General features: G+C 44.5%; 1 protein-coding gene across 1 annotated transcript in view; it reads left to right on the top strand.

Annotated features, from left to right (window-relative positions):
• The first annotated feature begins 845 nt into the window (after nucleotides 1-845).
• Nucleotides 846-16,757, top strand: part of LOC147450704 (uncharacterized) — a 61,504-nt gene continuing 45,592 nt past the window's right edge. Inside the window, exon 1 of the mRNA XM_086520510.1 lies at nucleotides 846-1,193. Within this exon, the coding sequence (XP_086376636.1) occupies nucleotides 846-1,193 (348 nt within the window). The remainder of the gene's footprint in view (nucleotides 1,194-16,757) is intronic.

Below are 16,757 nucleotides of genomic sequence, written 5' to 3'. Positions count from 1 at the left end.
TTCAGGACTCCATCATTGGTTTTATTTCAGTCTATGCACCCACTACTCCTCGGGAGAGAGCTTCTTTTTGGTCCTCCTTGGTTGCTGCTCTACCTCCTGTAGACTCTTGGGTTGTTGGAGGCGACTTCAACAACGTCGACAACGATTCTGACTGGCAATCGATCACTCCTCCTGTTCTATCCTCCATTTCTCCGTATGAGCAGCCAGCTTGGGATCGATTTCTTTTAGCTATTCAACGTGTAGACGCCTGGCACATACCCTCTTTTGGTCACCACCCTGCTACACTTCATTAATCGTGGGGGTTTCAGAGACAGCAGGGAAGATTATTAGAGCGACTTGATCGTTTTTAGATTGGCCCTTGGGCAGCAGGTCTGGGTGGATTTACTACTATTTGGCGAGGGACCAGCCTCTCAGATCATTTACCCATCTCATTGTCTATATCTTTCACTAGATCCTCTGCACAGAGACGAGGCTGCCGCATCCTTGACAGTGTTCTCACCACTGAAGTTTTGCAGCAGCAGATTCGTGACTTGTGGTCTACGGGTGTTTCTTATTGTGGTCCCCCTGGAGAGTTCCTTGCCCATTGCATTACTCAGTCTAGTATTTATTGCCGTGATCAAACTGCTATTATTCATCGTCAGTTGAGAGTACACGAGTCTGACCTCCACATTCCTCTTGGTTCCACACAGCGCTTGCTTGAAGAATGGCCTGAAGAATGGCCTTAGGATGCTTATCTCGCTACTAGACAGACAGAGCTCACAGAGGAAATTCGTCGCGTACAGGAGGCTAGGTCTGAGTTCACTCATCATGCTTCAATATCTCACTGGATAGCTAAAGCAGATCGAATGAATAAGGACTTCTTCGCTGCGCATAAAGAGCGCCCTTCTGGCACCACCCTTCGGACTTTGTGGGATGCTCAGGGAACACTTCATATGCATCCTGATGTTATTCTTGATATGTCTGTAGATTATTTTGAAGCATTGTTCACTGCTGATGTATGCACTACTGAGGTTTCACATGCCCGTGAGCAGATATGGCATCACACCCAACGTCGTTGTACAGACACGATGGCAGAGATCTTGTTGGCTCCATTCACTCTTGCAGAGCTTTATGTTGCTATCGAGAGTCTATACCCCTCTTCCTGTCCAGGCGAGGATGGTCTCACTCGAGCTTTCTTTTTGACCTATTGGGATGTATTGCAAATACCACTGCTTCATGGTTGTCAGGATATCTTTGCATCAGGATATATGCATCTGGATCTTTGTTCAGGTCTCATATCTCTTATTCCAAAAGGGGGTGACACCACATAGCTCTGTCAGTGGAGACCTATTACCCTACTCCCTTCGGTCTATAAGATATTAGCGTTACTGATCAACCATCGCCTGCGACCGTTCTTACCAGATATTATTCATACTTCTCAGACAGGCTTTGTCATGGATCGATGCATACTAGATAATATCTTCACTTTTTATGAGGCAGTAGAGTGGGCCAGATCATCTTCTGAACCTCTCGCTTTTTTCATCCTTGACTTCGAGAAAGCATACAATCGTGTTGAGTGGCAGTTTCTTGAAGGATTATTAGCCAGGATGGGTTTCCCTTCGTCATGGATCTCAGGCATTTCCGCTCTCTTCAGGACTGCCAACAGTGCTATTACTATTGGTGGTCGTGTCAGTTCGTCAGGGATGTCCTTTAGCATCATATCTGTATCTGTTTGTAGGAGAGACTATGTTCGACTTTCTTCGAGCGCAGTCCTGCATTTCGTGGATTGACTATGCCAGTACCTTCAGCTCCGGACCTTATCGATCAGGAGTTTGCTGATGACACTATGTTGATGTTGCGCTATTTGCTAGCAGCTCTTGATGCCACGCGGGAGGCCCTGGAGGTTTTTTGCATGGCCAGTGGTGCACGCATTAAATGGCGTAAGTCCTATGGGTTATTGGTTGGCAGTGATGACGTACCTACTTGGGGGGTGATTGATGGTTTCACATGGCTGCAGCCGGGTAAGACATGCAGATATCTTGGCTTTCAGGTTGGATTAGACGTTTCCTCACAGCAGCAGTTTGCACCCGTACTACAGTCTATTCACAGGAAGCTATGTCATTGGTCTTCACGTCATCTGTCGTTGGCTGGCCGTGCATTGGTCACCAACCAGGTCATTCTGGCTACAGTATGGTATACTGCCTCCTGTTGGATGCTACATTCTGGTGTGATAGCTCAGCTACGCAGACTCGTGCGGAACTTTTTATGGAGTGGCACAGATGGGACTACTGATACTCGTGCTCGAGTTCGCTGGTCCACGATTATTCGTCCTAGGTCAGCAGGCGACCTTGGCATTATTGATCCAGAATTACAGAGCCGCGCCCTTCTTACCAAGCTTATTGTTCGAGGTCTCTTTCCCGGCCAAGAACCTTGGAAGATGCTTCTTCAGGCCGCTCTTTCCACAGCGACTCCACGTCTCGGCACTAGAGATGGCCATACTTGGCAAACAGGATATAGTTTTCTCTTTACGGATGCCCCCTTGTGCACCAACGCTCTCTCACCCTTCATCCGCTCACTCCTTCAGATTTGGGTATCCATGCAGCGAGCTATCATACGCTCACCTCCCTCATGCCGTGAAGAGATTGAACGCCAACCTCTCATTTGTAATGATGCAATTCTTGATTCTTCAGTTAATCCACCCCGTCAGCTTGGAGAGAGGACTCACATTGATTGGGCTGCTTGGGACACTGGCCTTGCTGCCTCTATGCGGTTGTTTCATGAGACATGTATGCTGGATGCAGATTTTGTGGCAGAACATTATCACATTGGTCACGGGGTAACAGACAGACTGCTTGAGATTGACTCCGCCATTCCTTCACACTGGGACGCAGTCATGCGAGGCACGGTTCAAATGCCTCCACATTGTGGCTGGGAAGGCCTCTTTGCTCAGAGCACTCTCTTATTAGTTTGTTTTGATACCATGCTATTCACAGTTGAGACTGACTACTCTCCAGGGATGCATGCTAGATTGACATATGCTACCACCTCTCCGCACCTTCTCTACAGCGGCGCTTGATGGGAGGCCATACAAGAAGTTGGCTCTCGCGGGAAGCGTCGTTGTGTTGACCCATGTTTCGCTTCCACTGATGCTACACTTTGGAGGCTTTGGGTTTGGGAGGGTCATGCCCTATCTCAGCTTTATTGGGACCCAGGAGAGTGGCATTGGCCTCACCCTAACCCCACCGGTGCACATGTATCATTCTTCGAGTACACTGTTAGAATTGGAAGATTCGCATTGATGAGACAGCACACATCGCAGCCCACTCGTATGCGTTTCTGGTTACATTCAGGTCTCTCCCATGCCTATCTACAGAAGTTTTGGTCAGCCATCTGGGATTTACATGTGGCTCGTCGTATTTCTTTTTTCATGTGGATGATTGCACATGCAGGACTTCCAGTTGGGACTTGGCTCGCTTCTATGGGTCATGATCCGTTATGTACTCGTTGTCCTTTGCGACTCCCTGAGTCACCTGCACACTGTCTTTGGTCATGCTCGTCTTCTCATGTAGTGTGGCTAGCACTTTCCTCTTTACTTAGCAGAGCTGGTGTTCAGCATGGTTTTGTCACTTGGGGATCTGTCTCCTGGTTGATGCCGATGCCCGGACCACATCTTTTCTACGAGGGCTCAGACACAGATCCAACTCTTATGCTTACCTCGGCTGGTTATCGGCGAGGGACTTTGGCTATGTTACCACAGATTTCTTGGCAGGGGGATCCTCAGACGCGTGATGAAATCTTCTCAGTTATCACTAGCATTGCACTATGGAATTTTTGGAGAACTCGTTGTCTTCACATTCTCAGTGCGGCTCCACAGCTCCTTCCGGATACCCTCACTGCCATTTGGCTAGACATCATTCACACGCTTCTTTGGCAGTGGGATTCTTCCTCAGGTACATCTAGAGCAGCCGAGGCTCGTCGATTTGACTTCCTTCGGCGTTGGGCTCGAGCTCCACTCTTCTTCACACTTACAGGTGGACAAATTACAAGAGAGAGAGAGGGTAGTGCCAGCGGCGGGGGGCGGCCCTTTGTGGGCGCTAGGTCAAGGAGGGGGTGGCGGCAGCTGCAAACCTAAAAACAAAACATTTTTTTAATTATTTCATGCTCCCCTCTTAGGGTTCGTTCTCGGGGCCATGGCTCCAAAATCCGGCTGTCATTAGCCCTCCCCTTCTGGCTAGAGGCATTCATGCTTCAGAATCCTTCTAGCTCTGCTTCTGATTCTCTAGCAGCGGAGTTGGAGGGTTCTCCCTCCTCTGGAATATCTACCATGAACTCCGGATTAAACCTTAAGAAGTATCTTTTGAGCCTCCATCCATTGACTCTGGTCTTGTGAATTCGACCATCTGTCTCCGTCAATTTGTAGCTACCTTTGGCGCATCTCTTTTTGACGATGAATGGCCTTCCCATCTGGGCTGAAACTTCTTATCTTTCCTAGTGTCGAATCTGTTGTCGTATCTCAATACTAACATGCCTTTCTTCAGAACCTTTTCCTTAAGCCCTTGATTGAATGTGAGTCGGCGTCAATCTGCTTGCGTTGCGTAGTAGTTGATCATATCTTCCGTGTCTAACTGAAGCCTTCTAGATCCAAGATGTGGTTGCGGAGATGGGCAATTGGGCGCTGTAACTGACTAGCCATTACTGGCAAGCTGGCTATCTGTACCGTGATGGGTAGAATGGCCTCTTTTCTATATACCAGATGGAAAGGGGTGAAACCTAGTGATGTTTGAAATGTTGTGTGGTAGGCCCAAAGAGCGGCCATGAGATGCTTATCCCAATCACTTGTGTGGTTATTCACTTGCTTTGTGATGATCTTACAGATCATGCCATTTACCTTTTCAACTAGACAATTGCACTGTGGATAGTATGGAGTGGAGTGTCGGTGTGTGATGTGTAGCTTTTGCATCAGTTCTCCCACCAAGTCGCCTCTAAAACCTGGCCCTCTATCAGATATTATCTCTAGAGGTGTGCCAAAGCAGCAGCAGGTGTGCTCAAATATGAACTTCGCCACTTCTTGGGTTGTAATGCGTTTGGTGGCTGCTGCTTCCGCCCATCGAGTCATGTAGTCTGCACCAACTAGAATGTACAGTTTATCTGATTGGGCCCTTGGTAAAGGACCAATTGCATCTATTCCCCACTTCTCAAACGGGCCATATGAGATTATAGGAGTCTATGTCTCATAGGTTAGTGTTCCATCACTGGATACTTGACAAGCTCTGCATGTTTTACACCAATGATGCACATCCCTTTTCAGACTAGGCCAAGAGAATCCTGCCTGTAGAATCTTCCTACTAGTAATATCTAGAGCAAAGTGGCTGCCGCAAACACCATCATGGAAACTTGAGATTACCTCCGTGATTTCAATGGAGATTGGCACTCGCCTGAGGATATGGTCTTTGCCTTTGCAGTACAAGGTGCTCTTTATAAGGCGGTATCTTGTTGCCTTTCGGACAAGCCATTGTTTCTGGCCCTTGGTATATCCTTAGGACATTCTCCTATATCTAAGAAGCTGATAATATCAGGCATAGCATCGCTACCTTGAAAGAGGGGCAGCTTCAGTTTGATTGCTCCTATGGGAACATCTTGTATTCTTTCTTTGGCTAGAGCATCTGCTTCTTGATTTTCTACCCTAGGGACATGAAATAACTGCACCTCTTCAAACTTCCTTAAAAGATCCTTAAGTTGGCGTAATTGGCCAAGCAAAACCTGATTTTTACAAACCTAAGTGCCATTTATCTGCTTAATCAAGAGCATGGCATCGCCAAACACATTTAGGCGTTGAATCCCTTGCAAAACACATCGTTCTAATCCAAGAATTAGGGCCACGTACTCTGCTTCGTTGTTGGAGTGGGAGTGTAGTAGCTGCCCAATAGAGAATACCTTTTTTCTTTGCTCATTGAAAATGACGATGCTAGCTGTAGCCTGGTCCACTGTTCTTCTGTAAGCTCCATCAAAGAAAAGAGAGTGAGCTCCTTCTAGCTTAGGAACTTCCACCATTGGTGTTACCTCTTTGCCTTCTGTGTTGACCTTTAACTTCTTCTCATAGTGATGATGAGTAAGAATATCTGCTAGACTAGCCCTGGTGGAGTTCTTTACTTGCATAGTGTAATCAAACTCTTGTAATCTAATGAGCCACTTAGAGATTCTAGATGAGACATCCATGTATTGCATTACATACGGAAAGATTTCTTCCATTGTTAGAATTACAAAGTGTCACAAACTGCTGACGTGTCAAAGCCTAAAGAATGGAGCCAACTTACATATGTTGATTGAGAGGCCTAAACCCTAAGAAGAACAAGTAGCAGAAGAAGACGAACTCCTACCAACTTATGGGGACCCCGTCCGATTGGGCCCCAATGAGATAAAGGGATTAAAATAAAGCAGAACCCGCAGACACGCAAAAACTGACGACGTGGCAGATTTTTGAAAATTGCGCTGACATGATGACGTGGCAGGTTGTACGGATTTCCGCGTTTTGTGCTGACTCATGACGTGGCAAGCTGTACGGATTTTTGTAAATTCTGCTGGCAGCTTTTTGGCTTTGCTTTTGGACCAGAAGCTTTTGAGTTTTAAAGGCTTTTTACTGTAAATGCTTTTCAGGCCAAGGGCCTTTAAATATGAGGCTAGGGCTCATTCTCTAGGATGCTTCGTGGAGAAGGGGTAGAGTCTGGAGTACTGGCTTGTACTGGTTTGATGCAATATAAAGAAATACCGAAAGGGGCGCCAAGGTTTGGGGCCAATACTCTCTGGGGTGGAATTCTGCCACTCCGTGTCACGTGTTGTCTTTCTCTATTTCAGTTCAGTTGTTATCGAAGTGCTAAAAGTCTGTTCAATTTGTTCTTTTCTATTGGCACGTGGTGCCCATCTTGTGACAGTGGTATCAGAGCATAAGGCGTGTGCTTTTCTGAAAGCATACCAGTCCTACAAAAGAACATACTGAACAAACTTTTAGCACTTCGATAACAACTGAACTGAAATAGAGAAATACGACACGCGACACGGAGTGGCGGAATTCCACCCTCGAGAGTATTGGCCCCAAACCTTGGCGCCCCTTTCGGTATTTCTTTATATTGCATCAAACCAGTACAAGCCGTTACTCCAGACTCTGCACCTTCTCCAAGAAGCATCCCAGAGAATGAGCCCTAGCCTCATATTTAAAGGCCCTTGGCCTGAAAAGTAGTTACAGTAAAAAGCCTTTAAAACTCAAAAGCTTCTGGTCCAAAAGCAAAGCCAAAAGAGCTGCCAGCGGAATTTACGGAAATCCGTATAGCCTGCCACATCATCAACCAGCGCAAAATTTGGAAATCTGTACAACTTTCCACGTCATCATGTCAGTGCAATTTTTGAAAATCTGCCATGTCATCAGTTTTTACGTGTGTGCGGGTCTTGCTTTATTTTAATCCCTTTATGTCACTGGGGCCCCATCAGACGGGGTCCCCATAAGTTGGTAGGACTTCATCTTCTTAGGGTTTAGTCCTCTCGGCTGGCATATGTAAGTTGGCTACATTCTCTAGGCTTTGACACGTCAGCAGTTTGTGACACAAAGGGTCTAGGCAATAGATAAGAGCGGAACTTTGTAGTGGCAAACATCAATGCAAGCACCATGTGCTTTATTGTGGTGAATCCTTTTTCCGATGGGGTCATGACACGACTAGAGAAGTAGATAGGACACATGAAAGAGGTTTGGGGTCCTTCTGCATTAGTACGGCTCTAAGTGTATCACTCCCTACACTGGGGTTAACATAAAATGGCTCGTCCCATCTAGGGGGTGCAATGGTGGGAAGTGAAGCCAAAATCTGTTTCACTTCGCTAAACTGTTGCTCATTTTCTTCACTCCATAGGAAGACATCTCTATGGGTGACTTGTTGTAAAGGGAGAACCACTTGAGAGAGCAACTGAATGAACCTGCTCAAATACCTTACCTTCTAAAGGAAAGAGACCAATTGCTTAGCTGTTGTGGGTGATGACAAAGATACTAAAGCTTGAACATTTCTTGGGTCAGGCTCAATTTCTTTGGCTGAAATTACATGGCCGAGAAGAGTGACCTTGCTCTCACCAATGTGACACTTATCTACGTTAAGCTGGCCACCCAAGGTTTGTAGCCTAGCCAGGCCATCATAGACCTTGCTCAAATGGAGGAAGCGAGTGTCATGGATGCTTGAGAGTCAGTCGTTGCTTGCATCATCGCCTGTGTCATCGCCTACATCATCACTAGAAGGCTCTAGAAGAATCTAGAAGGATCTAGAAGATTCTAAAAGTATAAAGGAGATTCTAGAAGTTTCTAGAAGCTTGGAGAAGATTTCGGAAGAATCTAGAAGTTTTTGGAAAGCTCTAGAAAGTTGAAGAAGAATCAAGAAGGTTCTAGAAGATTCTAACCTCCTCAAGAAGAACCTAGAAATTTCTAACCTCCTCAAAAAGAACCTAGAAAGTTCTAACCTCCTCAAGTAACCTCCTCAAGCACTAGTATAAAGAGGGGTCTTAGGCCACAAGCACCTTAGTCTTGCCAACACCAGTTGTGAGGCTCCTATGAGGAAATCCCTCTTCTAGTTCTTATGTTCAAGTCTTGTCCTTGCAATCAAGCCTTGCCTTGTACTCAAGTCATGTAATCCAAGTCTTGTATCTAGATCTCTTAATAAAGTATAAGTCTTATAATCAATATTAAGCTTATCATCAAGTCCAAGTTCTTGTACATTGTGAGCGCCTCCTCTTGCTCTCTTCTAGCTCTATTGTAATGGAATTTGCCTATTCAATTTGAGAATAGCGGAATTTAATGAGAGTACTTTCAAGAAATGATTTTGTGAGCATAGCGGGTATACATAATTGAAGATAGCAACATAATCATAGCAATTAGTTAACTTGGCATAGACAATACTTTTGCAAGAGAGAGAGTTTAGAGAACATGACAACAATTGAGGACCGGATTTATGTGGAGCCGGTCCCCCCTCCAATAGGCATTTGTATTATGATTTCTCCCATAAAGAGAGACTTGTTACAATACAGTCTTTGTGTTCCTTGTGACCTAGGTGATGCCATGAAGATGGAAGGCTTCATGCACCACAAACATAACATAAACTTGAAGAAAGCTTTAACTATCCCAAGCCTCAGTCCCAAGACCTCAAACACCTTCGAAGGTGGAGAGAGCTAGCAGGGAATGAGGGTAGGGAAGAGGAAGAAGAAACATTTCGTAAGAGAAAGAATTAGTTCCTCACTTATCATACTCTTGTTGCTAGCATACATAATAGCATAGTAATGAAGAAGAAGGAGATGGAAAGCTTAAGCATTGAAGCATGGCTCTTGGTTGGATTTGCACTCCATAGCCAAGAGTGTTGGTGTAGGCTCTCAACCTCTACTTGCTTGGAGAGGGAGCTCTTGCACTTTGCATATCACACAATGAGAGTGCTTGTGAGTGTGTGCGGGTGAGTATACCCCCTAGGCACCCCCCTAGCTTGCTTGGGTCGACCCCCCCTTGTAGCTCATGCCTGAAGCTCATTGGACCCCTCCAGGCCTAGCCAATCACAAGCAGGAGCCATTACAAGCAACATGGGTAGCCTTGGGACAAGTGTCCCCCTTTCCCCTTTGAGAGAGAGAGGACTTGATAAATGCTAAAACAATTAGATAATTCATGTAATTTATCATTGGACCCCTTTGAAGCCTAGCCAATAGGCTTCAAGCAACACATGAAGGTAACATGGGTAGGGGCCTGACATGTGTCCTTGCTGCCTCTTCAAGATGGGCTTCCCTTGTGTGTGTGAGTGGGTGTTCTCTCTCTAGGCCCTAGGAAAAGGGCTCGCCCCCCCTCTTGTAGGAATGCTTTTGACTTTTAGGTGATCAAGCACCTTACTCACCAAGCATGACAAAGCACTTGAACTAGGGGGGGTTCCCACAAGCATCTCAGGCAAGCTTCTCAAGGCACCTCAAGTACTTTAATCATGCAGCAAGTCAAGCACCTCAAGCATGGAGCCAGTCAAGCACCTCAAGCATCTTAATCAAGCACCTCAAGCATGAAAAACACCTCAAGCATGACAAGCACCTCAAGCATGACAAGCACCTCAAGCAGGACAAGCACCTCGAGCTTGGGCCGGGTTCCCACCTCAAGCTCAGCCCTAGCTTACTTAAGGTCAAAAGGACTTTTACACACATTTATTGGAGGTCTTCAATGAAGCTAACCCTAAGGTCTTATGCTCCATTGGTTAGCCTTGCTCTTTGATAGACCATCTCCCTTTTGGGCCCCTTTACATTGGCCCCGTGTTGAGATAGATCTAAAAGCACATACCTATATCTTAACACTTGTTCCCGTTTATTCTCCCACATTAAGTGATCAATTTAATATGAGAAAATCATTTGGGTTAGTTAGATATTAGATTTTATGACATTACCTCTCTCTTGAAATCATAGTCGTCCTCGACTATGAGGTAGAAGAGATAAAGTCTTAGTCTTTAGTCAATCGTACTTAGCGGGTAAAGGATCCCTTTTTACCCTACGACATCTTTCCAAGATGGATGACTAATCCATTTGGTGCTTGGGAGACATAGCTGCCGCAAGCATGTCTGCTCTTTAGTCCATTTCATTCTCCCAAAGTAGAGTGACAAATTCTACTTAGTGTTTGAGAGACGTCGTTATCACAAACATGATTCTAAGCATGCATACTAGTTAAATTTGTGCACAATTAAAAAGAGGACTAGTCATATAAGACAAAAACATGAGTTATTTAAAAGAAATTTGTACATTTGCTTACTCTAATGTAGCATTGTAAGCATTGACAAGGTTCATACTATCCTTAAGTTGTACTCCTTGCATCCATTTAGCATCTTCAAAAGGATAATTTTTGAACTTAATAAGATACCGTCGGATAATCTTACCATGTCGTAGTACCTTGTCTTCATGCCGAAGGATAGCTTCGGGTTGTAGCCCCTCTTCTTGGTCTTCAACTTCGGGAGGGTCTTCAATAATTGGTTCAATTGGTGGCTCTCCTTTGTAGGGCTTAAGTAAGCTTACATGAAAGGCATTGTGTATAAGCCAATGGTTGGGCAACTTGAGTTGATAAGCCGTCTCATTGATAGGCTTCAAGATTTGGAAAGGACCATAGTATCTTTTTGCTAGTTTAGCATAATACTTTTGATGGCCCGTAGGATTTTTGCCCGTCGTTTGCCTTAATCGAGCCTTAGGAAACTTGAGTAAGACCCAATCATTTTCTTTGAACATTAAGGCTCTTCTGTGCTTATCAGCAGCAGCTTTTTGCCTTTGTTGAGAGATGGCTATAGCCTCCCTAATCTTTTGAAAAGATTCTTGTAGGTCACGGCTATGCTCATCGGCGGCGAAGATCTTCCCATGTACTTTTAGTAGCAAGGGACTTTTAGGTCTTCCTTCTATGATCTCGAAAGGTGCTTTGCCCGTAGAAGTATGTACAGTATTATTGTAGGCATACTCTACTAGCGGTAAATACTTTTCCCATTGTGAGCATTGATCTACTTCGGTAACATAAGTCTTGAGTAGATCGAGTATCGTAAGATTGGCTATCTCACTTTGGCCATCCGTTTGTGGGTGATAGGCCGAAGAGAAATTCAATCTTGTTCCTAGATTTTCAAAGAGACCTTTCCAGAAATTACTGGTCATTCTAGGATCTCTATCTGACACGATGGATGTGGGTAATCCATGGTGTTTGAAAATCTGAGATATGAAGAGAGTTGCCATTTGATGTGCCTTAATAGTCTTTTTGACAGGAATAAAATGTGCTTGCTTGCTAAACCTGTCGACTATTGTCCATATTCCTGTATTCCCATGGATAGACTTGGGTAATCCAAAGATGAAATCCATGGATATACTCTCCCATGGTGAATTTGGAATAGGCAATGGCTGGAGTAATCCAGGTTGCTTCCCTCTATCATACTTGGTCTTTTGGCATACTACACATTTTGAAACATACTCTTGTATGTCCACTTTCATGGTAGGCCAATAGAAATACGTCTCTACTCCTCGGAGAGTAGGTTGAATACCTCTATGCCCTGCATATGGAGGAGCATGGGATTCATACATAACCTTCTCACGAAGGGAATGGGTAACACATAGCCTATTGCCGTGGAGAAGATAACCATCCTGCAAGGTGAATGGTTCCTCTTTCTTCCCCAAAGCAAGGGCTGACATTATGTCTCTAAAGTCAGGGTCAGTAGCATACTCATCTATCATAGAGGATAGATCATTGTGAGTAGCTATAGACACCGCATTAACTTTTGGTCATCGTGAAAGTGCATCGGCAACTTGATTGTGCTTACCAGCTATGTGAGCAATATGGAAATTAAATTGCGAAAGAAAATTTGCCCACCTCATTTGTTTGTCGGAAAGCTTGGTTTGCGTCATGAAATACTTGAGACTTTGGTGGTCGGTTCGTAGGATAAATGGAGTCCCCAATAGGTAGTGCTTCCATGTGTCTAGGGCATGTAGAACAGCTAAAAGCTCTTTCTCATAAATGCCCAAGACTCGTTCATCACCATTGAGCCTTCGGCTCTCATATGCTATGGCATGCCCTTCTTGAAGCAAAACCGCTCCAAGGCAATCACCACAAGCATCACATTGGACCTCAAATGGCTTTGAGAGATCCGGAAGCACAAGGACTGGTTGGGAAGTAAGCTTCTCTTTGAGTTTTTCAAAAGCATTTTGCTCCTTAGCAGTCCATACAAACTTAACGTTCTTCTTGGTTAAGTCGTGTAGTGGTCCTGCTACTTGAGAGAATTTTGCTATGAAGCGTCTATAGTATGCACACATACCAATAAAGCTTCTTAGCTCATGTAGATTCCTTGGGTTAGGCCATGATTTTATTACCTCTAACTTTGATGGATCCATACGAATACCATCGTGAGAGATAATATGGCCTAGATATTGAATCTCTTGAAGGAAGAATTCACTTTTCTTTTGGTTGAGAAAAAGTTTGTTCTCCCTCAAGGCTTGAAAAATCACTTGGAGATGTTGCTTATGTTCCTCCAAAGACTTGGAGTAGATGATGATATCATCGAAGAACACTCCAGTGAATTTTCGATATGGTCTAAAAAATTTCTCCATCAAACGATTGAACGTAGCTGGTGCATTAGTCAAGCCAAAAGGCATGACTAGATATTCATAAAGACCAAATGTTGTGCGAAACGCGGTCTTTAAGATATCCTCATCCACTATCCTTATTTGATGATAGCCACTCTTAAGGTCAATCCTACTGAAGTAGGTAGAGCCTTGTAGCTTATCAAACAGATCTTCTACCCGAGGTACGGGAAATCTGTTTTTGATAGTGATATGGTTTAGTGCTCGATAGTCCACACACATACGGTATGTACCATCTTTCTTTTGCACTAAAAGGACTGGAGAACAAAAGGGAGAGGAACTAGGCCTCACCATCCCTTTGTCTACCAGCTCTTGTACTTGCCTCATGATCTCCTCTTGTTGAGCTTGTGAGACTCGATAAGGAGGTTTGTTAGGCGGTGAGCTTCCTAGAAGGAGCTCAATACGATGGTCATCATCCCCTCGTTTTGGAGGTAGGTCCATAGGGATATCATCGATGAACACATCTTGGAATCCTTTTAGAAAAGTAGACAAGTCTAACTCTTCTTGATTCCTATCATTTTCATTTGATGAAACATTATTAGCTTTTAGAGACTCTTTGACATAAATCATGTACGCAGAAACTAAGCTCTTCATTGATTTATCAAAAGAAAGAGGATTTACAAGTGGAATAGTGCGACCACGCTCACTAGCATCTATATACATGTTCTTTCCCCTGTAGGTGAAGTAAATTCTCCTTTCATGGAACTTCATGTTGGCAGCCATGCGATCAAACCATGGTGCCCCTAGGATAACATCCTGATGTTGGAGGGGAGAGATGAAGAAGTCTTCTTTGTCGACATAGCTTTGGACATGAAGCCTCAACTTCCCAATCAAGGGAGTAACGGAGGCTTGTTGTCCCTTGAAAGCTGCATCAGCTGTTACTATATCTCCCATCTCAAAAGCTTGAATTCCCAACTTGGTGGCCAACTCTATTGATATGAAGTTGAGAGTAGAGCCAGGGTCAAACAAGATGAAGGCATCATGCTCTCTTACCTTTCCCCAAGCATAGGAGAGTGATGATCCTTTGCAATGAGCATCCTCTTTTGGAGCTTCGATGGTGGAAGCCCTAGGAGTCTCATTGCGAGTATTCTTCTTGGGGCAAGAACGATAGCCATGTCCTTGCTCCCCACACTTGAAACACTTATGGTCCTTGCGAAAAGCTTCAAGCTCTTCAGGAGAGAGTTTGTTTTTACCTTTGTAAACTCCCTTCTCCTTGGACCGATTGTTGTTGTTGTTGTTGGAAGTGCCTTGGGAATTATTTTGAGCATTGGATTTCCCCTTTGCATCATTTTTATCTTTGTTTTCCATGGACTTGACATTACGTCTAGCCCCTTGATGGAAATTGATGCGTGAAGCAACCATGGTGTGGTGGATTACTTTGGTAATAGTACCGGGCCGTTGAGAGTTGATATATTCGGCCATCTCTTCAGGTAATCCCCCACAGAATTGTTGTCTTTGCTCGGCAAAGTCTATCTTTTGAAAGACAGTAGCTTTGAGATGTAAATCCCAAAACTTATCTACATACTTGTTGATAGACTCATGAGAGAGGAGCTTCAAGCCACGCCATTCGGTAAGAACTTTATCTTTAGTATCGCTTGGAAGAAATTGCTTCATGATGGAAACTCGTAGAGTTTTCCATGTCTTTGGGGCTTCTCCATTGCCACGAAGGCTAGCCCACCATTGACGAGCTGATTTTTGGAAGTGCATAGCTACATGGCGTAGCTTGGAGGACTCTGTGAAGCCCTCGTCCCCAAAGGCCGCATCAAATTGCTGGATGAAGGCCAACACTTTGTCGGTAGCACCAAAGGTGCCATCGTAGGTGAGAAAAGAGATACTCTTTCCTCCCTCCTTGAACTTCTTTAGCTTTTGTGACCTTCGCCATGCAGGAAATGATTTGCGATGCCCTCCCCTCTTGTATTCTCTAGGAGAATAGCCATAACTTTCATCGGAAGAGAAGGAAGGTGAAGAAGAAGGAGAAGAGGGTGACCTCTTCCTAGCCCTTTTCTTCCTTTGTTTCCTCTCTTGCCTTTGAGAGTGATGAGGAGAAGGACTATGGGTTGCTCTTTTCCTCTTGGGAGGAGTAGGCGATCGTCTAGACCGCCTTCTTCGTGGAGCCACATCTTCAGAAGAACTTAGACTTTCATTGCTTTCTTTCTCTTTGGATTCCTCCTCTCGAATGGGAGAGAGTCTTCTTTTGGGGGTCTCTTCAAGAGGCCTCCTAAGCTCTCTCTCCTCTTGGAGAGGAAGGGAAATTCCATAGGCACGAAGTTGTTGAGTAACTTCGGCTTGCAAGGTAGGGTTGCCCATAGCTTGTTGCAACCTAGTCACAAGATAATTCACAAACATGGGAGCATCATCATTAGCACCTTCATGTGCAAAATCAAAGCTATCAATGTTCATTCCACTCTCTTGATTATTGTCAGCCATGTTAACAAAATTTTATGTATGTACTTAGTGTATGCTTTGGAAATTCAAAACCTTAGTTGCCACTCCTCTTAGCCTTTGAAAATCGGCTCTTAAGTATCTACACCCACAGCTCAAAGTGGTTAATTATAGAGAGTAGAGGAGTAGGTCTAACATAGCAGAGTTGCCAAGGGCTAGCTCCTTTCGGACTTCTTATGGATCAATAATGGTAAAGCCGTAGGCAAGTCTAAAAAGACTCCATTATTAAGTCCAAAGCTCCCGAGGTGTGCACCATCCCCCACATAGTGGGCTTAACAAAACCGATATTAGATCCCAGTTCCACTTACTCTATTATAATTAACAACATCAACCATTTATAGGCTACTTAAGGACCTCTCTTCTTAAGCAAGAAAAGAGAAACCAAATGCTCCGATACCAATGTAATGGAATTTGCCTATTCAATTTGAGAATAGCGGAATTTAATGAGAGTACTTTCAAGAAATGATTTTGTGAGCATAGCGGGTATACATAATTGAAGATAGCAACATAATCATAGCAATTAGTTAACTTGGCATAGACAATACTTTTGCAAGAGAGAGAGTTTAGAGAACATGACAACAATTGAGGACCGGATTTATGTGGTGCCAGTCCCCCCTCCAATAGGCATTTGTATTATGATTTCTCCCATAAAGAGAGACTTGTTACAATACAGTCTTTGTGTTCCTTGTGACCTAGGTGATGCCATGAAGATGGAAGGCTTCATGCACCACAAACATAACATAAACTTGAAGAAAGCTTTAACTATCCCAAGCCTCAGTCCCAAGACCTCAAACACCTTCGAAGGTGGAGAGAGCTAGCAGGGAATGAGGGTAGGGAAGAGGAAGAAGAAACATTTCGTAAGAGAAAGAATTAGTTCCTCACTTATCATACTCTTGTTGCTAGCATACATAATAGCATAGTAATGAAGAAGAAGGAGATGGAAAGCTTAAGCATTGAAGCATGGCTCTTGGTTGGATTTGCACTCCATAGCCAAGAGTGTTGGTGTAGGCTCTCAACCTCTACTTGCTTGGAGAGGGAGCTCTTGCACTTTGCATATCACACAATGAGAGTGCTTGTGAGTGTGTGCGGGTGAGTATACCCCTAGGCACCCCCCTAGCTTGCTTGGGTCGACCCCCCCTTGTAGCTCATGCCTGAAGCTCATTGGACCCCTCCAGGCCTAGCCAATCACAAGCAGG

This window comes from Adiantum capillus-veneris, chromosome 9 (assembly GCF_014529385.1).
Source record: "Adiantum capillus-veneris isolate H3 chromosome 9, ASM1452938v2, whole genome shotgun sequence".
In the NCBI taxonomy this organism is placed as follows: domain Eukaryota; kingdom Viridiplantae; phylum Streptophyta; class Polypodiopsida; order Polypodiales; family Pteridaceae; genus Adiantum; species Adiantum capillus-veneris.
This window is presented reverse-complemented; position numbering and strand designations above follow the sequence as displayed.